Source organism: Ursus americanus, chromosome 3 (genome assembly GCF_024610735.1).
Source record: "Ursus americanus isolate L20-20 chromosome 3, mUrsAme1.1.p, whole genome shotgun sequence".
In the NCBI taxonomy this organism is placed as follows: Eukaryota; Metazoa; Chordata; class Mammalia; order Carnivora; family Ursidae; genus Ursus; species Ursus americanus.
The window spans coordinates 83861853-83888941 of NC_142129.1; the positions used below are offsets into that span (position 1 = coordinate 83861853).

Genomic DNA, 27089 nt, shown 5'->3' on the forward strand with positions numbered 1-27089 from the left:
AAGATGTACTTTTCTTTTTTTTTAAAGTAAAAAGCTCACTCACCAGATGTCTGAGCTCTTTCAAATCTCGGCAGACAGTGTAGAAAACTCCAAGAAGAATATTAATGTAGGCAGCATAGAAATCAGCTGAATACTCTGGAGGATGATCATGTGACAGGATCTTCTGAAGGTTCCCTGTTCAAAGGACACACATGAACTTAAGGATTAACCCAGCACCCAAAAAGTTATAACTTCTGGCATTTTATAACAAGGGTATAAAACAATAAATATACAGGCCCAACGACTATTAAGGAATAAGGAAACTGTTCCAAGAGTAGAAAAGTAACACAACTTTTGAAACTGAGGTAAAAGAATTATGAATCTAATATTCTAAAAACATTACTAAAAATTGCTTAAGACAAATATTAAACAATGGCATCTAAAGAAAATCTCAAGAACCTCTGCAGGCAAAATCAATATCAAGAGTGAAAAATAATATATGCTCTATTTCTTTTTCTGCCTAATTAGTAAATCAACTAGAAACAAGCAGGGGTACTACATAAACAACCACCAAACTGGAAAATGCTTTTCATTTTTTCAAAAATAAAAAGAATTCATAAGTTTTTATGAAAATTGTCATCTTTACTTTGTCATTCCTCCTTTTAAGAATCATGTTTTCTTCCTAAAGCTTTGGTATCTTTACTGTATTTCTCATCTATCTTAAACTCTTTATACAATATCACACATTTAGAATCCTAAACTTTATTTTATCCTGCTGGAAATATCCTATTGTAGAAGCACAGTTAAAATTAAAAGTGAAACAGCCACCCGTTATTTAAAAATTTCCCATTTTAGTACATGAAATCAATTAGTCATTCTTTCCTTATTGCAATTCCCTCTGGCTCCCTGGTGCGACGGTCTCTTTAGAGTCCTCAGTTAGGAGTTCTTTGACTAGTTCTACAGGTTCAGGATTTTTGCAATACTTACAAGTAAAAACTCTTATAGGATGTTCTGACCAAGTCAGGTTCCCTTTAAAAGGTGAGTATTTTTACCATGGATACTATGTCATTTACCATCAGCCCTTGACTCTACCACTCTCTTGTTCCTCACAATCAGTTAGATACAGGTGCAAGATCGAACAATATATATGGCCTATCACTGGATATATATTAAGAGAAACATATATATAGTTATATGTCAAAGGCTCTTTTAGATAGGACTGCTGACTGAAAAAACAAAACATAGCACACTTCAAAGCCCAGCCACATGCTTGGAATATTATCCTGAACGGATTCTGTATGAGAGACTTACTAGATCTGCATTTTTTATATCATAACCACTGAAAAAAAAACACACAAAGTCCAAAACTTGACTTTGGAGTCCATGTATTTTTACATTCTAATAGGACATTTTAAATTTAATGTTACTAAGCTTTTTAAAACCATGCATGGAAAAATATAGGATACACAGAAAGTTTCTAAAAGGTGCCTTAAAACTTGGGAGATAGAAGGGATGGATGGTCAGACAGATAAACATACAAAGGCAAAAAAGATAGTCTACAAATGCATGGATGCAGAAATCTGGAAAACAGGTTTCCAGCTCAGACTGCACTCCTAAGCTCCTCCTGAACATCTCTATCTAGACACCCCTTACCGGTGACTCTCAGTGCCTCACATGAAAGTTGGTTAGTTGTTACCACTGGCTCAATCCTGACGGAAGTGTTATAAGTGTTATAAGAGTTAGAGATCTCACTGTGTTTCTATAAAAATAAACCAGCTGCTTAGTTAAGACTACAGGCAAAACTGCAGAGTACAACTCTATGTTATGGAAGCTCGAATGGTTTGGGACTATTCAAACTTATGGAAAAATCCCAACTTTAACAGAAAGTCAAAAATAGTATGCTAACAGGTAGTAAATAAAGGGAAGGAGAAACCATATGACTGGTCTCCTGTTGTCCCAAAATTACACTATCAAAGTATAGTTTAAAACACAAAGAACAACCATTTCTAACTTGAAGAACTTCAGCTTCTAGTCATGAAAAAGTAAGAGGCTCCAGAAATATTTCCTGCAACAAACTAAAAACTGGACAAAATGTAAAAAAAACACTATTTTCAGACATCAAACAACAAGCAATAAAGGACTGTGATACCTGAGAAAAAAGGAAACAAATGAGCCATCAGCCAGGCTTTCTAACAAGAGGTAATTTTAGAACTGTGGTACAGAAAAGTTCCAAAAGGAGCCATTAATCCCAATGAGAACACAAAGACCAGAGTAGAGGGAGCTATCTAAGGCAGTCAGAATGTGCAGGGTAGAGTACAACAGAGAAAGAGCTATGGAAAGAAACAGCTCCAGAAATCTACATAGGGGTTCTCCTTGAGTCTTGCCTGAATACCAATCTCTATATGCACAGAGTAAAACCCTATAGGCCAAGCAAGAACTACTTCTGGGGTTAAACAATTAATGGAGAGTTGTCAGTAAAACGTTATCAGAGCTCACAAAGAACTGTAAATCATTCATACTGTCACCAGTCAGAATGAAAAAACTATGCTGAATACATGTGGCATTCAGTAGAGATCCCACAAGGGCTATGTCGTAAAAGCAGAGCTAAAATTACCCCAGGAAAAAAGGCCACTCCAGAGCATCCCTCCAAAAAAGCTTAAAAATACCCCTAAAAGAGTCAGATATATCTTCAAGAAATTTAAATGCTTCCTAGAAAAATGTCCAACATACAACAAAAAACAGATATCTGTTATTCAATCAAAAATTACTAAATACACAAAGTAGTATAATGAATACCCATAATAGATAAAAATTAGTCAACAGAAACAAACCCAAAATGAAAGAGATCATGGAATCAATAGACAAGGACATTAAAACAACTATTATAAACATCTCATAAGCTCAAAAACACAAAGGAAAACAAAAGCATAGTAAGATCTGTAATGAAAATTCTAGTGGATGGGATTAACTGCAGATTAGACACTTGTAGAGGGAAAAAAAAGTCAGTGAATCCAAAGACATAGAGAAAAAAACTATCCCCGATAAAACACAAAGAAGAAAGATTTAAAATTTAGGGGTGCCTGGGTGGCTCAGTTGTTAAGTGTCTGCCTTGGGCTCAGGTCATGATCCCAGGGTCCGGGGATCAAGCCCCACATCGGGCTCCCTGCTCAGCGGGAAGCCTGCTTCTCCCTCTCCCACTCCACTGCTGGTGTTCCCTCTCTCACTGTGTCTCTCTCTGTCCAATAAATAAATAAAATCTTTAAAAAAAAAAAAGATTTAAAATTTAAATAAGTAAACAGATTCAGTGAGACAATATCAAGTGGTCTAACATACATATAATGCAGTCCCAGGATAAGGCAAGAAAAGGGGGCACAGGGAACAAAGATAAAACATTTGAAGAAACAAGGGCTGAAAATTTTCCAAAGTCATTGAAACTATACAATTCATGCATCCAAGAAGCTCAAGCAAGACAAACAATAAAAGATTTTTTATTTCTTTCAAGTCCAAATAATAATTTAATATGGGGTTTATGTTGGGGTACCTGGGTGGCTCAGTCAGTTAAGTGTTCAACTCCTGATTTCAGCGCAGCTCATGATCTCAGGGTCATGAGCTCAAGCCCTAAATTGGGCTCCGTGCTCAGCCCATAGTCTGCTTGAGATTCTCTCCCCCCCCTTGGCCCCTCCCCTCTCTCATACTTTGTCTCTCAAATAAAATCTTTTTTAAAAATATGCAGTTTATAATAAATAGAGAAGTAAAACACAGTACAAAAACAGCACAAATGTTGTGAGACAGGAAACTATAAGTCACTGAGATTTTCAGATTGTTTATTGGAGCATAACCTTTCCTGAATGATAGAATAACTAAACCAAACCAAAAAGCTGATGAAGTGCATTATAATTCACTGGGGGGGAAAAAAACCGCCTTGCCAAAAGATGAGTAGTCTGCATGTGGTAGAGATTAGAAACAAGAATTCCAAACTGGGACCCCTAGTGATCACTGCTGAGACAGGGCATCCTGAACATCAAATATCATATTCTTATAAATGGTTATGTGTATCAAGTTATGATTGGATGACATTAGCCACTAAGATTATCCCTTTACTCTGGTTCCATGCTTACTCTAACTACAATTTGGCTTATCAATTAATGTTTCCTTTTTGAATGCCTTTCTATGTGATTATGGGTTGCTTTTTAAAAAAAAATCTTGGTATGTAGAAGGCCCTGAATTAAATCATCAGATTAAGCATGGCTCCATTATTACATACTCTCTGAAATTGGCCAGATCACTTTAATTAAATATGTCCCCAAATTCTCTCCATCTGTGATGCTTTGTAATCTTTACTTTCCAAAATTTTAAATCAAATTCCACAATTATACCATACTTCAGTACAACTTCACTAAGATGTAGAAAATCAGCTTTTAAAAAAATAATTTCCTTAAATTCTAAATAGTTTTTCAGTACTTAAACCCTAAATGGGTCATGAAAAAAGTTAACTTTGAACAGTGATGACACAGGCACAAAGGAATTTTTTTAATGAAATCCTTGATTTATTCCTTTTCTTCCTACTCTTTTCTCTTCTTCCTATTTTGCAATCTTCATGTAAGAGAAGCTATTGAAAATAAGGGTTCCCTTTACCTATTTTGGGTTCCTTTCTTCTATTTCAGTTAATTAGCTCAGGCAAGGTGTCCTTTGATTGCTGTTCCAGTGTAAGTAGGCAAAAATGTGTTTATCTTAACAATGAATGTTTACAGCTGATTAGTTCAGAGGGCTAGTGTTAATGAGGCCAAGGTCAAGGAATGCTATTTTTTCATAGCCTGCGTTATGTTTCACATTTATAAACTTTGAATCAGAAGCATCATACTTGTATAGTGACAACACAATACTAATCTACAAAACTATTCAGCAACACAAAAGGCTACAGTGTTCTTCCAAAAACAAAAACAATCAAGATCTATGAAATTTAAGATTAAATAAAAACCAAAAAGAAATAAGAAATGCAAGGCCTAGTAGTTGGTATCATAAGAGGAACACTAACGAAAAATAAAATGAGATTTACAAAGTTAAAAGATACATTCCACATAGTACTTAACCCAAATATATGGTAAATAAAGATTTTCACACAATTTAAATGTGCTTTGCCAACCTAGTCTGACTCTTATTTGTATGGATATTACCACCACAATATATACATCTTACTATACTGACTAAAAAATGTGAAAATACACCATTAACACGAATATGTGAAGAATACTTATTCAAAAAACTTTAGTAACTATGTGAGAATAACCCCTCACAGTTCCAAAATAAAGCCTCTGTAAGTGCAGATACTTAACGTTTTATCTGAGATTGGCAGCAAACCTGAAAAGATTAAGACATCAAAGAATTTCATTTGAATATGGCTAGCTTAATCTTTCAAAGAACAAAAACTATTTTAGTGAATATCATTTGTCAAAACAAAGTTTTAAAATTTACCTATGCTATAATCAGGGAAATACAAGACAAATGGCTCAAAGCACCCAGTATTTGGACGAAACTTTTCCCAAACAATTTCACTGAGAAATAGAACAGTCACATTTCTGTCAGTCTGTAAAAGAAAGAAAAATAAAAGTAACTTTGCATTTAAAAATCTTAATCAGAGCAGCAATTCCATTTGAATTTTTCTTTCAAATAAACCCAGCAAAGTTACAACATATAACAAGTTATTTGCATATTAATAAGCCTTATTTATAAAACCTAATCAAGGAGCTCACCCACATGCAAATTTTCATACATAATTACTTAGAATTTCCATAAAACTTTTAGGTTAACCGACATTTCGGTTACCCATGAACGCTAGGACAGTCATACAAGGGTTTCTTTTATAGAAACCAAGAAGCGCATTTGCTTAATAATTAAGACGAGATCCTTTTATGGGAATTTTCAAGGAAATCATTAGCTTACAATCAATAAAAAAATGTGCAACTTAATATCTCTTATCATTAAAATAGCTACAGAAACCCAGAGAGGAAATAAGAGTTAAACAAAAAGGGATATGCTGTACTTAAAACCATATAGCATTAGGAAACTTTTAAGGGTTTTTTTAAAAGCTATTTTCACACAAACACATGAGCAAAACATGCTGAATATACATTAAAAACATTAAATACACACACAAAACACCACTGTAAAGTCATCTTTTGAAGTCTATTTGGAAGTATTATCAGTATACCAAAATGAACACTTAAGAAAACAAGCTCAGCATGTATATGTCCTACAGAGTGGCCACAAATGCCCTATGATGCTAGTTACATTTTATCTGGAGACACACTTCTGCATTTTCAACACAAATTTTAATTTTTTCCCATATTCTTTTTGACATCTCCCAAGTGACAGAGCAGGCATGATAGCTGTTTTGTTCTATAACTATTCTTAGGATCCAAACACATAAATTACACTATACTTTGATGGTGATTTACTATTTATTGATTCCTAACTTACATGTAATCTTATGTTCCAATTTTCATTACCTAGAAAAACATTCTTTTGGCTAACAAAGATAGCTGAGTTCAGTAAATTAATAATTCCACAAAAATCTAGCTTCTTTTTGAGAAAGAGGAAAGGATTTTTACTTTCAAATGTTTTTTGTGTCCTTGAATTTATTTCTATAGGGATAAAAAAGTATACTCTAAATACAATCTTGATTACATAGCATTGAGTGGTTTTGCTTTAAAAAAATGATCATCTAAAAGCATTTGATAACATCAGTTCAAAAACAGAAAGGATCGGGATAGGCCGGTGATGGGTATTAAGGAGGGCACATACTGCATGGAGCACTGGGTGTCACACGCAAATAATGAATCATGGAACACTACTTCAAAAACTAAGGATGTACTGCATGGTGACTAATATAACATAATAAAAAAATTATTATAAAAAAATAGAAAGGTCTAAAAAACAGATGATATTTATCTATCTGAAAGAATTTTAAGTTGGTAATGTTCACACCTCATCTCACCTTCAATATACAATGATATCTATCATAACTTAAACTTCATTTTGCTCAGATATGTAATATAAAAAACATGAAATGCTGGGGTACCTGGGTGGCTCATCTGTTTAAGCATATGACTTCAGCTCAGGTCATAATCTCAGGGTCCTGGGACTAAGCCCTGAGCCCCGAGCCGCATGTTGGGATCCCCACTCAGTGGAGAGTCTGCTTCTCTCTCCCCCTCTGCCTCTCCCCAACCTCATGCACACAGGAGCGTACTCTCTCTCTCTCAAATAAATAAAATCTTAAAAAAAAAAAAAAAAACCCACATGAAATGCCTTTACTAGATTTCTCCTAAATGAAATATATTTTTTAAAATCAAGCATATTTCCAGAAATGTCAAAACAAGTCTCTTTTCTGGTAGAGGTGAGATTACTGTGAATCTTTTCATCATCTTCAGTTTCCATAATTACAACTAAAAAAAAGTGAAAGGCCTAACTACTATGAAGGTACGCATGATGACCATTACTAGGCATGAGGGGTAAAATGAGGTAAGCTATAGTGGAAGAGCAAGAGGGCAGCAAGAATGTACTCTAGACACCAGACAAGGAATCCTAGAGCAATGGGGACAGTGGATGAAGGTATGCAAAAACAAACAAACAAACCACAAATGCAACACAACGAAACAATAAAAAAATGCCTGGGTTGCTCAGTCAGTTAAGCATCTGACTCTTGGTTCTGGTTCATGTCATGATCTCATAGGTCATGAAATGGAGCCCAGCGCTAGGCTCGGTGCTCAGCAGGGAGTCTGCTTCAAGATTTCTCCCTTTGCCCCTCCCGCCACTTCTGCAGACACACAAGCATGCTCTTAAAATAAATGAATAAACCTAAAAATAGCAACAATGACAACAACAACAAAACAAAAAAAGCAATGAAGGAGGAGGTATCTACTCAAAGAGGACGGGTTCCTGGTCTTAGTAGTAAAATGCCAGGAGTTCACCTAAGTAGCAAAGGCTAAACTATGTAAGGAAATTTCCAGGATGACTACCAAGAGCTATATACCAGGTCTGTAACCCTATCCACTCAGAGCTCACCCCCCGCCCAATACTATTACTAAAAGTGGATTTTAGGAAGCAACCTCAGGCAGACAATGATATCAACAGCATTTGGAAAGCCTCTCTGAACCTCTAACAGTTTCTCAAATTTCAGTATTATGTTCAGTAAATGTTTAACTTTTCAAAGGTGGAAATGCTGTAAGCACTGTCTCTCCAAATATTAATTTTCATTATAATGTTACTTAATACGTAACACAGACATAAAACTAGATAGGTATAAACTATTTATGCTCAAAGTACTTATAGGATTATAGAACAAAAACAAAAATAAACCTATAAGTTAAATACAAAACTACAAAATCAATAAAATTTAAATTAACAGTAATTGAATATGATGATTAACAATACTGTTTTTATCAAACTAAATATTTGCTCACTTTTGATTATGGTACAAACAGGAAATAGCCACAGATCTTTTGAGTTTAGCATTTCTATACCAATTGGTATTGGTGACAATGAATTCTCTCTCCAGTTGTCTTTATTCAAACTTCTGCAAAACCCTGATTTGCCATAATATTATTATTTGGCTTTGACCTGACACATATGCATATTAAATCCATCCCTATTTTTTTCTCATTAGTCCATGACAATTAGAGTGGTATTAATACTATTCAGTGCCAACACAATTTATAAATTGAAATACAAAGCCGGTTTTGAAACTGACTGGCCATGAGGTAGAACTCAAGAGACCCAGAATTGGCATACCATTCTTTTTCTAGATTACTGAAAAGAAAATTAAAAAATTCTTACATAAAGTCTAAAGTTTAGGCCCCCACCATTTACTCTAGCAAACACCTAAAACCTTTAAAAGAAAGCAGGGTTAGTCACTTCACAATTAGAAGTAAAAAGCTAAAATAAAGAATAAATGTTAGCAAGTCACAAACCACTTTTACTTTGGAAAAAATGCTCAACAACAGTCATAATAGAGAAATGCAAATTAAAATTATGTGAAGATTCATTTCTCACCTGTCAGACTGGCAAAATGAGAAAATATGACAAGACAATCTACTGATTAGGTCATAGGGCAAAAAGACTTTCATACATTACTTACCAATTCTTGTAACCTAAGAAACCCAGGCAAAAGATTTGCTTCCATATCTCTTAGATATTCTGCTTTATCTAGAACCTTATAAAAAAAAAATGCAGTGTCAAAATCAATTTACAAAGCTCTCTACAAAACGTTAACATCATATACACAATTCAAGACTTGAATTTTCCATATTAAAAAGAAAAATTGTAACCTATGAATTAACTTTTAACTGGTATTTACATTTGTAGAAGACATTTCAAACAGGTCAAATTAGTAAATTAAAAGACTACTTACAATAGTATTTACATCTAAATTTCTAAATAGAAAATGAATCACAGCTACATTAAAAAGGTTTCTTTTCTAAATATACTATCAATGCTCTAAGGCTATCTTACTAGGTATAGAAGAAAAGTAACTGGATACATTTTTTATTCCATTTGATAAAAGTTAAATTTTTGTTCAGTTATAAAGCCATTGGTATTATATTATTTTAAAAGATACCTCTCTGTTATTTTAAAAGATACTTCTCTTTCACAGATATATGGTATATATGTTATATATAGCATATATGAATATAGCATATAAATAAGTAATATATATAGATAAAGCATATATAGTCATAGATAACATATATATGATGTATATAGATATGTGGAGAGAATGTATATGTTATCATGGATAATATAATATGATACCGGGAACAATGTACAGAGTAAAGATGACACGAGTTTGACCACGTTAATGATAACTGAAGCAGGGTGATGGGTTCATTGGAATACATTACACTATTCTCTTTATATGTTTGAAATATTGATAAAAAAATGTTAAAAAAAAAAAAACTTGCTTCAAGAGGTCATCCGTTAGTCCATAAAAATAAAATCAAGGTCTTCATAACACTGTCTAAAATATTTACTCTAACCTTTGTCTTTACTTTTTGTTATGGAAATTTTAAAATACATACAAAAATACAGAGATCAGTAACTCCCACATATATTTCATCCAACCCCAACAAACATCAACATATGGTCAATCTTGTTTCTTCTATCCACCTCTTTTCCCCTTCACCATCTCGCTGGATTATGTTAAAGCAAATCCCAGACATACCACTCCATCTGTAAATATGTCAGTATGCAGCTCTAAGAGATGAAGAACTTCCATTTTTTTTAAAACATAATCACAGTATCTTTATCATGCCTAAAAAATTTAACAATATTTCTTAACATCATGTAATAACCAATATTCAAATTTCCCCACTTATCCCACAAATGTCTCCTTAGAGCTCATTTATTTGATTCAGGATCCAAAAAGGTTCATATGCTGAATCTTATTGTATTTGGTTTGTCTTCTAGTCAATTTTAAATTATAACATTTCCCCTGACTCTTCCTTTTTTCCTTGTTATGTATTTGTTGAAAACTGGTCATCCATTGTATAGAATTTTCCACATCCTGAATTGGCTGACTGCATCTCTTTAGTATCATTTAACATGTTCTTATATCCCCTGTATTTCCTGTAAAATAGTCAATAAATCTAGAGGTTTGATCAGATTCAGGTTCAAGTTTTGGTCAAGAATACTTCACGAACAGCGCTCTGTACTTCTTACTGAATCACATCAGGAACACAATACCTGGCTGTCTCTCTGTGACATTAAGATTGATTGACAGGTTCAGGTATTGTCAGCCTGATCCATCCATTATAAAGTTCCTCAGCAGCTTTTCACCAAATGATTTCTGCACCAATTGATGATCATTGCCTATATCTAGAACTTTCTTAGGTATTACAAAACTTAATTTTCTATGATTCTTTCTGCATTTGTTGGAGGACATTTTTCTAGAAAGAACTTTGCCTCATCTGCTATTTAGTTACTCAGAAATAAAGTTCACACAGGACAGATGGGATAAATGCTTGATTCTTTCCTTTTATCTACTAATTTTCAGATTAAGTTTGTGCCTCTATTAGTTTTCTGCGGCTGCTATAACACATTACCACACAAACCTTGTAGCTTAATACAGACTAAAAATGTATTTCTTCACAATTCTGGAAGTCCTAAGCCTGAAATCAGTTTCACAGAGCCAAAATCAAGGTGTCTGCAGGGCCACCACTCCCTCCAGCAGCTTTGAGGTAGAATCCATTCTCTGCCTCTTTTAGCTTCTGCAGGCTATTCTTTGCCTTGTGGCTGCAACGCCACGTAATTCAAGGCAAGCATCTTCAAGTTTCTCTTACTCTGCTTGCCTCTGCTTCTATTACTTGGCCTCCTCCTGTGTGTGTGGTTTAGTCAAATCCTCCCTTTGCCTCTCTCCTACACAAACATTTGTGATGACGCTTTGGGATCACCCAGATAAACCTGGTAAATCTCCCCATCTCTAGACCCTTAATGTAATCACATTTGCAAAGGCCCTCATTCCAAATGAAGGGTCATTTACAGGTTCCAGGGGTTTGGACCTGATATCCTCAGGAGCCATTATTCAGCCTACTCAGTGCCCTAGTAAATGAAACTCCCATGGTAACCAGTGAGCTGAGGTTTTGCGTTTTTTTATATATTTGTTTGGTAACATTATAAATTCATGGATTTTAACACATCTAATGTACTTCCACCTACTGAATTGATCGTTCTTTTTGATGGCCAAATTGTACCATGTTTGGCCAGTAGAAGGCCCTTCAAACTAGCTTCTGTGTCCTTTTTGTACCCCCAGCTTTGAGATGTAACTAACATATAACACTGCATAAGTTTAAGGCATACAACTGTTGATTTGATACACTTTTATACTTAAAGTGATTTCCATGGTAGCTTTGGATAACACCTCCATCACCTCATATAATTATTTCTTTTTTGTGGTAAGAACATTTAAGATCTATTCTCTCTTAGCAACATTCAAGTATATATAACACAGTATAGCATAACTATAATCACCATGTTGTATAATAGATCCCCTAGAACTTATTCATCTTATAATTAGAAGCTTGTACTCTTCGACCAACATCTCTCCATTTCCCTTATCCCACAGCCTCTAGTAACCAACCATTTTCCTTTGTTTCTATGAGTTTGGTTTTTTAGGTTCCACATATCCTTAAGTGTCGCTGCCTGATTTCTTTCATGTGGCATAATGCCCTTAAGGTCCATCCATGTTGTCACAAACGGCAGGATTTCCCTCTCATGGCTGAATAATATTCCATTGTATGTGTGTGTGTGTGTGTGTGTGTATACATATATCAATCAGTCTTAAGCATTATGAATAAAACTGTGATGAACATGGGAGTGCAGATATCTCTTTGAAATCCAAATTTCATCTCCTTTGTATATATACCAGAAGTGGGATTGCTGAATCATATGGTATTTCTATTTTTAATGTTTTAAGGAAACTCCATACTGTTTTTTCCACAGTGGCTACACCAATTAACTATCCCAAGAACAGTACACAAGGGTTCCCTTTTCTCCACATCCTTGCCAATACTTGTCTTTTGGATGATGGTAATTCTAACAGGTGTGAGGTGTTATCTCATGGTTTTGGTTTGTACTTCCTTGATTAGTGATGTTGAGCACCTTTCCATGTACCTGGCCATTTGCATGTCTTCTTTGGAAAATGTCTATTCAGGTCCTCTGCCCATTTTCTAACCAGATTTTTTTTTTTTTTTTTTTTTGCTATTGAGTTGCACGAATTTTTTATATATTTTGGACATGAACCCCTTGTTCAGTAGATGATTGCAAACATTTCCTCCCATTCTATAGACTGCCTTTTTCATTTTGGTGATTGTTTCTCTTGCTGTGCAGAAGTTTTTTAGTTCAATGTAGTCCTACTTATTAATTTCTGCTTTTGTTGCTTGTGCTTTTTGGTGTCATATTTAAAAAACCGTTACTGGGGCGCCTGGGTGTCTCATGACTTTTGATTTAGGCTCATGTCATGATGTCAGGGTCAAGAGATCGAGCCCTTCGTCAGGCTCTGTGCAAGTGGGGAGTCTGCTTGAGATTCTCTCTCAAATCTTTAAAATTAATTAATTAATAGTAAAAAACTGTTGCTGAGACCAAGGTCAAGGAGCATTTTCCCTATGCTTTTTTTCTAGGAGTTTTATGGTTTCAGTTTTTATATTTAAGTCTTCAATCCATTTCAAGTTAATTTTTGTGAATGGCGTAAAATAAGGGTCTAACTTCACTCTTCTGCATGTGGTTACAGTTTTCCCATCACCATTTATTGAAGACATTATCCTTTACCCACTGAGCATTCTTGGCTTCCTTACCAAATATTAATCATATGTATATGGGAAGATTTATTTCTGTGTTCTCAAATCCGTTCTGTTGGTCTATGCATCTATTTTTATGCCAGTACCATACTGTTTACTAGAGCTTTGTAGTATAGTTTGAAATCAGGAAGTACAATGCCTCAAGCTTTTTTCTTCTTTCTCAACATTGCTTTGGCTCTTCCACCTTTTGTGATTCCATACAAATTTTAGGGTTGTTTTCTCTATTTCTGTGAAAAATGTCATTGGAATTTTGATAGGGATTGCACTGAATTTATAGATGGCATTGGAAACTACGGACATTTTAACAATATTAATTCTTCCAATACATGAGATTCTGTGTCTTTCTGAATGACCATAGTTGTAGTTGATAGTTTCTAAGCTTTCTATTATGGCAAAATGCTCTAGGTTTATCTTGTACATTTTCTTTGCAGAACTGAAATTCAAAAAGCTGGGTTGTTTTACCATTTACACTTTATTAATAAATCTTATTGGAAACTATAATCATTTAAATTAGGAACAAAATTAAAATGCAAAGAATGTAATAATATTGTTTCCCTAAGTAGTCCAAACTGTTTTATGTTTTATTGACAGCTTGAAACAATCTATGAGAGTAATCAACTTAAGATATTTCATTCCTAATTAGACAAAAATAAAGCTAAAATTATTTACTCCTAAAAAGATATAAATTATTTTCTCCACTATGCAATTATACAATTTCCCCATCAATCTCCATTTAAATAACTCTAATCCAGGACACAGATTAATTCATATAATTGGCCCATTTTTTATGCCCATTTTAATGCAAAACACAAAGCTGAAGCAATAAATTAATAGTTCATTCTTCTAATTTAATTTAGTTAACCCAGTATAATTAATGATTTTATGATATTCTAATAAATGATCCTTCTTCAAAAGCAATTTTCAGATAATATTCAGAGAAGTAAAAATTTTAATTCAGATCCAAACATTTATCTTAATAATTTACACAAAGGTATTTTAACAGGGGCGTCTGGGTGGCTCAGTCATTGTCTGCCTTCGGCTGAGGGCGTGATCCTGGGGTCCTGGGATCGAGCCCCACATCAGGCTCCTCCGCTGGGAACCTGCTTCTTCCTTTCCCACTCCCCCTGCCTATGTTCCCTCTCTCGCTGGCTGTCTCTCTATCAAATTAATAAATAAAATCTTTAAAAAAAAACAAAAAAAAAACAAAACAAAAAAACAAAGGTATTCTAACAGACTCTTGATTTGCACCACATTAAACACCGGCAAACTTTCTCACACTTAATGTTCAGCCAACTAACAAGTACTTACTGAACACTTACTTCTATCCAATAGATCTGAAAAATGAGTAGGGCCCTACTTACTTGTCAAGGGTGTTTCTAGAATATTGATTTTCCCTCCTACCTAAAGACATTTAGCTTTGAAACTCCTTGTTGTCATCCACATATACTGAGGTCATTCCTCCTCATTCTTTAAATATTACGGCTTCTTACTAACACTTCCCTATTATGACCCTGTATTTTGGGGGTATTTCAAAACCCACATTAATGCCCCCTTTCTGATATGGACTCTTAATTCCTTAAATTTCTCTCCACCAGTGATCTATCTTGTCTCCTACATTATCTCACTGAAACACCAACTTTATTTCCTAGAACACTGGTTTTGAGGTATTGTCTGCAGCCCCTTCAGGGTGGGAAGGGTGGTCCCTGGTATCCTTTCAAAAGGTTGGCAAAGTCAAAACTATTTTCATAGTAATACTGAAACGTTATTTGCCCTTTTCACCATGTTGATATTTGCACTGACAGTGCAAGTAATAGTGGGTTAAGTTAGAGTTGCCTTGGCATAAATTAAGGTAATGGTGCAGAACTGTACTAATAATAGCTATATTCCTCACTATGCACTTGCATTTTAAAAGAAATTAGACTTCTACCTCCGAGAAGATGGGAGTAGATGTATTTTTTTCCTATTCCTTTTGCTAAGTAAAACCAAGAATCTTGAATATTATATATAAAACAAACAGGGCTCTGAAAGGTAGAGAGAAGACAGACCAGCTACAGGCCTTAAGAGCAGAGGAATGACAATTCACTTCAGAGGGTGTACTGCCTGAGCTGTGTTTTTGCCTCACACAGCATGTATGTGGAGCTGAAGAAACCAGCAACACAGAAAGGCTAATGAGCATAACCAAAAAAGCCCTAACAAAACCCTGCTCTCCCTAGTCAAAGGATCAGGAAAGGGGCAACATAGTGAGACTTCCAGGACACTGCACTTACCCAAATTTTCCTTATACATCATTGATTTCTTCTCTGTCCTCATTTTTCTTCCTCATCTCATCCCATAACAAAGAGATTGCCACAAGATTCAGGCACTTGGACTCGCCTCTTCTAACTCACTCACTCTCCTGGTGACCTAATGGTCTCACAGCTTTAAGAACTGCTACCTCTATACTCACAACTCTGAAATCATATCTCCACAGTGGGCCTCTCTTAACCTAAGACTCCAGTCTCCAAGTGCCAACTGAACATCTGTACTTGGATTTAACGTGCCCCAAACCAAATTCCTGATCACTCCCTCCCTGCCCAACAAGAGCCCCACTGTAGTTTTCTCCACTAAGATAATGACAACTCCATCCTTTCAAGTGCACAACAATTTTTGAGTCACTCTTAACTTTGTTCTTTCTCTCCTCCTCTACAGTCAATTTATCAGAAACTCTGTCAAAATATATTGAGACCACTTCTTACCACATCTACTGCTACCACCCTGGCCTAAGCCAACATGATGTTTTGCTTAGCTTATTATAAATGCCTTATGACTAGCTCTATTAGTTTCCTACAGCTGCCATAAAAAAGTGCCAGAAACAGACTTATTATCTCACAGTTCCAGAAGCTAGAAGTCCAAGATCAAGGTTTGGGAGGGCCATGCTTCCTCCAAAGGTGGTAAAGAAGAGTCTGTTCCAGGTCTCTCTCCTGGTTTTTGGTAGTCCCTTGGCTTGTGGCAACATAATTCCAATCTTTACATGGCATCCTCCCTGTGTGCATGTCTATCTCCAAATTTCCTCTTTTTATAAGGACACCAGTCATATTAAATTAGGGGTCCAAACTACTCTAACTTCAGCTTAATTAATTAGAACTGCAATGACCCCATTTCCAATTAAGGTCATTCTGAAGTACTAGGGATTAGAACTTCAACATATGAATTCTTGGAGGAAATGATTCAACCCATAACACTAGTCTGCATGCTTCTATCCTTGTACCCTTCATTTGATTCTCAACATTACTACTCTCCCCCATACTTAAACTATTCCAGCCAAAATGGCCTCGCTGGTATTCTTTGAATACACAAAGTATGTTCCAGTCTCCTTTGTAGTCTTATGTAAATCTCTTTACCTGGAATACTCTTTTTTCACATATCTTCATAGCTTGCTCCTCACTTCCTTCCTTGCTCCTCAGGTCTCAGCTAAGTCATCATCTCTATTTAGAAAAGTAACTACTCTCCCCCGCCCAAGTGATTCTCTCTTACTCTATTAACATATTGTATCTGACATCTTACATATTAACTTGCTTTTTATCTATCTTCCTCAACTACACTATAAACTGCAGGAGGGCAGAGACTCTATTTTGTTCCATATTCTATCTCCAGTATCTAAAATAGTGCCTGGCATACAGGAAGGACCCAATAGTTATTTGCTTAATAAATAAATGAATGAAACTAAAATGTGGAAGGAACTGTTTTATATATTTCAGGAGATGCAAGAATGCATAAGATTTGGTCCCTTCAATGAGTTTACAACTTAGCTGTTATAATAAGGCATTATATTAAAATTTAATTCCAATTCCAGAGATAATCATTTTTTTTAAAAGGGCTCAAGTATTTTAAAAAATCCACTAAAAAAACACATTACACATTTTCAGTTGTCTGCTAATCATTTTCACATTGATGTAACAACTACGATTCATACTTAGCCACCCCAAAATCAGATGATTCATCTTTCCCCACAAACCTACTCCATACACAATTGAAAAATTTAACCTTCGCAGTCTCTTCCGTTTATTCCTCTCTGCATCTTCCGCCCCAAGTCTAGTCCAGGCCCAAATCTCCTCTAATTTAAACAGTGATAAGAGCCTGAAAATTATCTTTTGGACTTCAGTCTGGCATCACCTCCCCCCAATCCATCTATTTAACATGCCTTGCAGAGTAATCTTCCTAAAACAGATTTGTTGCTCTAAAATCCTCACTACCTCCTCACTGCCTAGTAAATGAAATATAGCACTTCAGCAGAGTTTTCAAGATACACCATGATCTGCCTCACCTACCTTCCTAGCTTTTTTTCTCCCCTCATACACTGTTACCCACTAAAACTGGACTATTTGCATTCCCTACCCTCTGCATCTGCATGCCTTTCCTTACATAATTCCTACCATCTGAAATTCTCCTTCTTCAGCTTCTTCCTATAATCCTTTAATCATCCTTTTAAGTCTATCTCAAATGTTATCACCTCACGAAGCTGTACCACATATGCCTAAGTCCGTACTTTGCATGGGATGGTTATCACTTATCATACTCCGCAAATAGTCAAGTATAGTATGTGCCACAACTCTTCCATTAAACTGAAGTTTCCTTTGGATAAGATATACATCTAAAACATTTTTGTATCCCAAAAACACCTTTGCACAGTGCAATATACATAATGAGACTTGAAACAAATATACAGAAATTGACCTAATAAGCAATTTTCAAATAGATGGAATAATGAAATTAAATTACTCACAATATATACAGTCTGATCCTTGAGACTTTCAGCTTTGGTTATTTGTTTAAACAAGCGAACAAAATCATTAAATGTTTCACAGGTTATGTGAGTAGAACATCCGCCTTCTGAAGACCTAAGATGATTCAATTTGTTTAAAATTTGTTCCAAAAGCAGCCTTGAGGTAAAGCATTCAACACAATTCATGAAGACATGTGGGAGCTGAAAAACAAAAATTTAAAAAATGTGTAAACAGAAAAGAAAACCCACATATACAGTAATGGCTCCGTTGGATGTTTCCCAGGTGTCCTTCTACTCTACATCTCTGATCCCCAACCTGCTCTGTACCTCAGGAGGCTGACTACGACAGAATACATCACCCAGACTCTCTTATATTCTGGCTCTGGTTGGATTCAGTCAATGAGAAGAACCAGGAGCCTGAAGGAGAGCAGTAAGAAGAACAAAAGAATATTCCCTTAACCTACCCCTTATCCCTCAGTGGCCCATAATTCCACCATGGCTACATTCTTCCACCAAACGCTACAGCTCCAGCTGGGCAGCCCCCATCTAAGGCTACAGCTCTTACCATGATCTGGTAACAGCCACTTCTCATGGTCCATTCAGGTCTAGGGGGAGTAAAAGCTCTCAGTGCTTTATCATCCCTTATTGGTTCCCTTAACATTTCTTCAACCTTTGTACAACAGTACCCTCAATAAACTCACTTCAATTATTTGAGTTTGCCACTTGTTTCCTACAGAGATTCACAGCAAATTTGTATTTTACTCTAAAGAATTCTTATAAAAAAACCCAAGTACATGTTAAAATTCTCAGTAGGAATTTCAAACTAATAATTTTAAGATAATATTCTAACGATAAACAAATCTAGATTGAAAAGAATTTTGAGAATTTGAAACCATAGTAATCCTCCTATGAGGATTAAGCTAGCTCTTCATTTAGATGAAGAGATCTAATTCTCAGATCAGAATGGAGGTTAATTCCAGAAGTAACAAGGAAACAAAGATTTGCTTACAAATATAGTCCGTTCTCAAAATGAAATCACAAAAGCAGTACTGCTCATTCTGAGCAAGATAACTTTCGGCATCTAGCACAAATAATGGAACCTATTACTATTTTTAGTGACATTGTCACCCAAAAAGGAAGGTTTTCTTTCTCTTTCAGAATAACAATGTAACTAAGGCTACCTTCTATCTCTCAGTCACAGTTTCACTAACATTTGCTAACCTTTTTTAACCCCTATTCACTGACGAACTAGAGTTCACAATATCGCAAATAAAAATTGGTCAGAAATGTTTCATGTAGAAGATATTCCTTCAGAGAAAGGTAAACTAGACCAAATAATCTCCCAGATTCCTTCCATTTCTAGGAGTGTATGAGTTTAAAAAACAATCAGTTAACAGTTATTCTTACCTCTAAAGTTTTCAACAAAGTTTGTGTTACATAGGTCTTTCCACTGGCAGTATGTCCATAAATAAAAATTGATGGAAAGCTGAAATGATGCCTCTAAGACAGAAAAGACAAGTATTAGTCTGCACACACAAAACAGAAGATAATTATCAACTCATGAGAAAGTTTTACGTGGCAAAGTAAAATATTCAATCCAAATTATTTCAACAGTGACCATACACTGGATCCATGATTACACTTTGAACTTAACCTGAATTCAATTCTAAGCACTTTCTCTGTTAAATTAAAATTTCTGAAAAATTCTATTTGGTATATTTAGTATGTACTACATATATAATATGACTTATATGCTATATATACAGTATATATGTATTTATAGTTTTATTACTGTGCAGGTTTATATGTACAAACTCTTCTATTTTCAAATATATAGATTTCAGAGATTTTTCAAGGATAACTTTGACCATACTCCATTTTTATCTTAACTCTTTAAAGAATCTAATCCCACAGGCTACAATTTCACTAAACATTTTAAACAAAGTATATGCAATCACAAAGTTGGAAGGAATTTCACAAGTCCTCTGTTCTTTGGAAAACTTAATACTTTTAAATTATGCATATATATTTACCATGGCCTAAATGTACACACTTCATCAAATAAAACAATAAAATCTATATATATTTCAAAACACATATTCTCAAGAACCTCCTGCTAGATGTTAAGAGTCAGCTGCCTAGTGAAAAGTAAAGATTGTCAAATGCCCCTCTACTGGACTCATTCATACTACAAATATGTTTCATTCATTTATTAGACACCTATAAAATGCTGAAAACCATGATGCATTGAAGACTACAAATACCTGTTAAAGACAAAATCTGCTCTGGAAGAGTTCAGAGTCTAGTGGGATGTTTTAAAAAAGTAATTACAAGAATATTGGATGATGCAATTTCCATAAGAAAGTAGAGTCTCTAATGATCATTATCTACCACTGCAATAATAGCCATTTATTTTTATTATTTATTTATATATCCACATTTGTTTTTACTTTATTAATTTATTATCATTATTATTTATTTAACATTTATTACATTCTAGCCACTAAGTTACACATTTCCTTTTGCAAGACAAATCAGGGACTCAGATTTATATGGGAGAAAACTTTCTAACAACATATGCCAAAGCAGCCCCCAAATAGGCTTAAGATGGATGTTTCAGTATATGAATCCTTTTTTTAAGTTTATATCTAACAATCCTGTAAATTAACTGGCTCAAAAATGCGCTCCCAAGAATTAAACGCATGCTTGCTGAGCATTTCTGCTATCCAAATAATATAGTTCACCTTTAAAATTTCCTTCAGGAAATTTTTCCAAGCTACACGAAAAAAAATCCTGCCACATTGGTCTGCATCCACTATTTGTTGCTTAGTAATATTTCACCCTATGACATCTTTTCTACTGTAACTTAGAATTGTACTGAACTCTCGCACTGTTACTTAACCTTTCACCCTCATAAATCTCCTTAACAAACTGTAATTAGCCGGGATCTGGCACAGTGCCTAAGACAGAGAAGGTGCTCAGTAAATATTTGTTGAGCAAACAAATGGATCTGCTTAGAAATATGAACCGGTTTTCTTTTTTTTTTTTTTTTTTTACAGTTTTTGCATCTCCCACATGGCACAGCACCTTGAAGAAAAGCAATATTAACACTGTTAAATGTGATCTGCAGTAAGAGCAAAGGTCGAAACCCTTTCTGTGATCAACACCAAACCAATACTGTCATCTCTATTTGCCAATATTCTTTTTTCTGGAGGACGGCTCTAGTTAGGAGTGATCTGGTTTTATATCATCTCCAAGGAAGGAATGCAAAGAGCATAACCGAGAAAATATTTCAGTCACAATATGGATAACTCTAACTGAAAGCATTATAACTAGAACACTGAGGATGCAGTCATTGCAGGGAAGTAAGAGCTTCCCTAACTACTGTGCACCTTTAGAAGAAGGATGGTACTTTTCCATTAATACTTAGACTGCTATCCAACATTTTTAGTTGGATGCAAGTACTTAAAGTACTCAAGAAAGCAAACCAGAAGGTGGGCGGGAAGGAGGGAAAATGAGTATTGAGCCTAAACTCATTTACTCTCCTCACAGATAAGACGTATGTCTGATTAAGTTAACTCCATGTCTAATTAACGAGGCTGAAGCAAAACGCTCACTAAAGGCCACCAGAACATAAAAAAGATGAAGTTTTGAATTGGTGAATGCTACCTCCTGCCTATGGAGGAGTCCCTAGCTGTGTTCATTCAAAGACACTTAACCTCTTCTCTCAGGCATCACCTGAACCGCTACTCAAGAATTCTAGCCAAGATCTCTTCAAACGGCTTCCGCAATTCTGGAAAAGCCGCTGAAGTTTTAAACCTGAAGCCTACACTGGCCATCACTAGTCTTGAAAACCACCACCTACATCCACGCTTGATTTACACCTATTACCTCAATGAAACATGCGAACTTACTTTGGAAAAAAAAAATAATAACACTGCGAACACACCTGTTGTGTAAAATCTTTTTCAGCTGGGATAAGATACTAAGCAACTTCCAGTGGCTACTCTGGGTTAACACCGTCTCGAAAGCGTGGCGTGTGTAAAACAACCCGTCCTGGGCCAACGTCCTGAAGTGCCGGCCGGTCCTGCCTCAGCTGTTCTCTTTTAAAGGGACTAATCAGAAGTTACTTTGGGTGTAAGAGTGGGGTAGACTTACAACCACCCTTTTCTCAAAGAAAAAAAAAAAAAAATGGAGTACTGCCCCTCAATCCAAACACGAAGACAGAAATTTTAAAACACGTCGCAAGACCACGGAAATGTCTGCCTCCAGGATTTGGAAGAGAAAAGATAGTATGACCACAATACCTCTCCAAACAGGGACTGCAAGATGGACACTTGGGACTCGCGACAAAGCACCACGTTTTCCAAGTGAGGCATGCCGGCGGCTACCAGAGGGCAGAGCACCCCTCAGTCGGCTCCACGACCCAAGCCGCAACCTCACCTATGCCCCTAGTTCTGAGCTCCCGCCGGAAAGCGACTCGCGAGGGTGTGGGCGGGGCCGGCGTGCCCGTGCGTCGGCGTAACGGCAGCGCGCTCGCGGAGCGTCGCCCCGCCCTCATCTTCCAAGGTCCGAGGAGGCGGGCTCTGTTTTCCCCTTCGAAGAGGGGTTTGGCTGACGGTGCTGTTGGTGATTGGACATGGCGGGTGCCGCTTTTCGCCGTCCAAAGGCCGGGAGACCGCACCGGGATGCACGAGCAGGAAAACGGCTGGCAGGAGCTAGGGGTACCCTGCGGGTTCCTGATGACCCGCGAGCCCGTGGCTTTGATTTTCTTTCCTGCAGAAACTTTGAGTCCTGGAAGCTTTCATCCCGGAGCGCCGTCGAGGAAAAGAAGGCAGGCGTGCCGCCCTTCTCCTTACAGGGACTGTAAGGCGGACTGAGCTAATCCGTAGTATAAAGATGGGGTTTTTCCCCTACCAGGGTGTGGCAATTAGGGGTCTCTGGTGCAAAGAAAAAGTGTAATGGGATTGAACAAACAACTTGAATTACGAGTCTTCGCGCAAGCCTGAAACCGGATCTGGAAATGCCTCTCCCTCCTAAAGGGAGGAAGTTCTAAGGTGAAGGTGTTGGTGAGGGCGCCGGGAATAACAGTAATGCTACCTTTAGCAGAAGGCCTTCACGTGTATTTATTCGAGGAACACCTACTAGAAGCCAGACACTGGAAGATTCTGTAAATAAAAAGATACAGAAGTAAAGAGAAATGCGCGTGAAAAGAGAACTTGGGGTCCTAAAACTTAGGAACAGAGAGACCTCGGTAAAGTCTTTGAACCATTCATTTTGAACTTCAACTTCCTTATCATAAAATAAGGAAAATAATAGCTGGGGTACTGCTAGAAGTAAAAGATTATATACTTAGTACCTGGTACATAGAATTAATTGTGCACATCATGGTCTGATTCATGCTCTAAAGGATCTTCAGTTACTTATTCTCCAGTTTTTAACTAAATGATTTGTTTACCAAAGATCGATGCTTAAGTCCTAAAATATTGAGTGATAAAATGTGCTTTCAGGTTATTGTTTTTCAATATCATTTTGAGAGCCTAATATACATTGTGATGTACTGGCATCCCAGGGCTAATAAAACATAAATTGTTTAAAAAGTAATCAGGCAGAAAGAAAATCTCAAATAATGGTTGTGGAACTTAGCAATGGCATCAGATAAACTAGAAGTAAGCCCAAATGTAGATGGAAAACTTCAATATTTTGGGACAGCAATAATATAATTTTATGAAAGTTGTCATCCCCCTACTCTGATCCTTCTCATTTCCCATTCCACCAGATCCTCACTGAGTACAAGACCCTGTAGAACCTGTTCTCCTCCCCGCCTCACCGCTTCACTCACTTCATCTGCTTCTCTTCTTTAAGCTCGCTACCCTTCAGCTACCCTTCAGCCATACGGTCATCCTTGCTTTCTCTGGAACATGCCAGCCGTGTTCCAGCTTCTTGTGACTCTGAGCTTGCTGTTTCTCCGAGACAGTTTGCTCAACCTTATTCATGTGGCTCACTTCTCAACTCACATCTCTGCTCAGATGTCACCTTACTAAAGGGGACTTCTTTGACCACTTAAGTCTCTACTGTCCCCCACTCCCCTTTTTTTCTTTATTCACTGTACTTATTAAATATATATTTTACTTGTGTATTCTCTTTCACACTAAAATATAAGGTCTCTGAGGAACTTAACCTAAAAAAGTTCTAGTGCAGAGTAGGCACTCAAATAATTATTGAGGGGCTTGTGGGTGGCTCAGTTGGTTAAGTGTCCAACTCTTGGTTTCCACTCAGGTCACGATCTCAGGGTCATGAGATGAGCCCCACCTCGGGCTCCATGCTGGGCACGGAGCCTGCTTAAGATTCTTTTTCGGGGTGCCTGGGTGGCTCAGTCAGTTAAGCGTCTGACTTTGGCTCAGTCATGATCTCAGAGTCCTGGGACTGAGCCCTGGGGAGTCTGCCTGTCCCTCTCCCTCTGCCCTTCCCCATGCTCATGCTCTGTTTTTCAAATAAATAAATAAAAATCTTTAAAAAAAAAAAAAAGATTCCCTCTGCCTCTGCTCCTCTCCTTCCCCCTCATACGCACTCTCTCAAAAAATAATAAAATAAATATATAATTATTGAATTAATTAATGACTTATTCCAAATGACTAGCATGAGTTCTAATACAGAGTAGATATTTAACCACATTTGCTTTATGAAACGAACAAGTAAGGAAATATTCTTGCTAAAGTAAAACAAAAAAGTCCCAAATATCCTAGTTTTAGTTGCAAAAATGCCTTCTGTGCCTTGAAATACAGCATCCCATTTTTACTCAGTAGTCTGATTATCAGAGTTTTAGCCACTTTGAAGACTACCCTGAGCTCGAAAGAAAGTATAAATGGTTGTCCAAAAAATAAACAAGCATATAAATAAATAAAATTGGGTTAAAATCCAGTTTTATTCTGAAATGAAGCTACCATTAGGTCCTTTGGCTATTTACTATTAAGGAAGTTTGAATGTGAAGGGCCAACATGGTCTTTAGAAATTGTATAATAAAAGGGTGCCTGGCTGGCTCAGTTGGAAGAACATGCAACTCTTGATCTCAGGGTCATGAGTTCGAGCCCCAGGTTGGTTATACAGATTACTGAAAAGAAAGAAATTGGGTAACACATACTCAGTACCACATTACACTTTTGTGAAAGTCCCTCCAGGTAGATGAGGACATTGCTTAGAATATTATTTACAAATAGACCAAATATTGACTTTTTTCCAAAATAAATATATTTTAATAACATGTAAATACTAATTGAATAATAATTACCTATATGCATGAAGAAATATTAGGAAAAAACATAATATGAAGTAGATTTGAAAGTGATGTCATACTTAGGCAGATTGCTGTATTTTATGTACCTTTTCTAAACTTACTATACATCTCTGTAGTTCAACCTAAGCACGATGTCCACCTTTTCTGCTCCTTCCATTAACGACCTGTGATAGGCAGAATAATGACCCAAAGATAGGCATGACCTAATTCCAGGACCTGTGAATATGTTAGATTACATGGCAAAGGGGAATTAAAGTTGCAGGTGGAAGGAAGGTTATCAGCTGACCTCGACAGGGGGCGATTAGACTGCATTAACCATATGGGCCCAATCTAATTACAAGAGTCCTTATTAGTGGAAGAGGTAAGCAGAAGGAGAAGCAGAAAGGTAGCAGTGTGAGAAAGACTTGGACCGATGATGCTGGCTTGGAAATGGGGGGACAGGGACATAAGCCAAAGAATGCTGACAGCCTCTAGAAGCTACAAGGGGGAAGAAAATGGATTCTCCCCGAGAGCCTCCAGAAAGAAATGCGGCTCTGCTGAAGCCCTGATGTCAGCCCAGTAAGACTCATTTCAGACTTCTCACCTCCAGAATTATTTAAAAATTTGTGTTGTTTTAAGCCGCTAAGTGTGTGGTAATTTGTTACAGCAACAATAGGAAACTAATGCACCACCTGTTACATTAGAGTTCATCCTGATCTTTCTGCTGGATTAAAGTATATAGACAGTCTACTCTTTAGTGCTCCTATGGGTTAGTCTTTGTAGTAATCATGTTTGGCCATATTTTAGGGATATTAAAGTGGTTTAAAAGGACACTTGTCTCTACTCATGGATTTCAAGAGTGAGGATCATAACACAAGAGACCCTGAAGTATTATAACTTTTTTATTGCATCAAAATTGGGGAAAAGCCCTATCAAAATTACATCAAAACTTCAAATGCCAAAAATGGTGGATATTCAAGGAAAAGTTGTCAAATCCATTCCTATCACAGAGGATTTCAACAGAATCTCCCTAAACTGCTGTTAGATCAAGCAGACAAAAATAGGAAGGATACAGGAGGTCTGAAAAACATAACTAACAACCTTGATTTACCAGACATACATAAAACCATTGCTTTTTTCAATACTCTTCCTCCACCCTCAACTCTTGGCCTGCGCTGTGGACTTAGAATTCAGAGATGGTCTCTCTCCACATTCTAGCCTCTTCCCCAGAGACAGAATGCTGCTTTTTTTTTTTTTTTTTTTTACTTGCTACTTGCCTGTCCAATCAGAGGGTGGGGAGTATTCTCTGCTGTCCTGTCCTGCTGCAGTCTTAGACTGGCCCCGGAACTTAGCAGTAGGTTTTTGCTCAGTAAACCTGTCCGTTTCCCCATAGTGGCTAAAGTCTGCAGTGTGTCTTTGGGAGATCTGATTTTGGGATTTCCTGCTCTGCTGCTAGGAGCAAAAGGTGTTTTCCATTTACCCTTCTCCCAGCTATGGTTTTAGTCTTTCACATATACTCCGTAGGTAAGAGGGTTCATTGCCTTTCTTCTGAAGGCTTAAGACTTTTGTTGTATACAGAGCAAGAATTGGGGCAGGCTTTTGTTCCTTTCCCAATTTCCAATATTTCTCGTTTCTCACTTCCTCTACCTTGAACCTCAAAGGGAAGCTTTCTCCTGCTCTGCCCTCCATCTTTCTTGTGAGCACCAGTGGAGGTCCATTTAGATGAGCC

General features: G+C 36.6%; 1 protein-coding gene across 5 annotated transcripts in view; it reads right to left on the minus strand.

Annotated features, from left to right (window-relative positions):
• Nucleotides 1-22578, minus strand: part of ORC5 (origin recognition complex subunit 5) — a 176994-nt gene extending 154416 nt beyond the window's left edge. For 4 of the 5 annotated variants that reach the window (XM_087861164.1, XM_087861163.1, XM_045793425.2 and 1 more), the window contains exons 1-6: nt 22395-22578; nt 19495-19587; nt 18088-18288; nt 9113-9187; nt 5452-5563; nt 44-174 (exon numbers count right to left, since the gene is read on the minus strand). In XM_087861164.1, the coding sequence (XP_087717290.1) occupies nt 44-174; nt 5452-5563; nt 9113-9187; nt 18088-18288; nt 19495-19587; nt 22395-22466 (684 nt within the window). In that variant the 5' untranslated portion in view covers nt 22467-22578. The other variant, XM_087861165.1, reaches the window with a different exon arrangement.
• Between the last annotated feature and the right edge of the window lie 4511 nt (nt 22579-27089).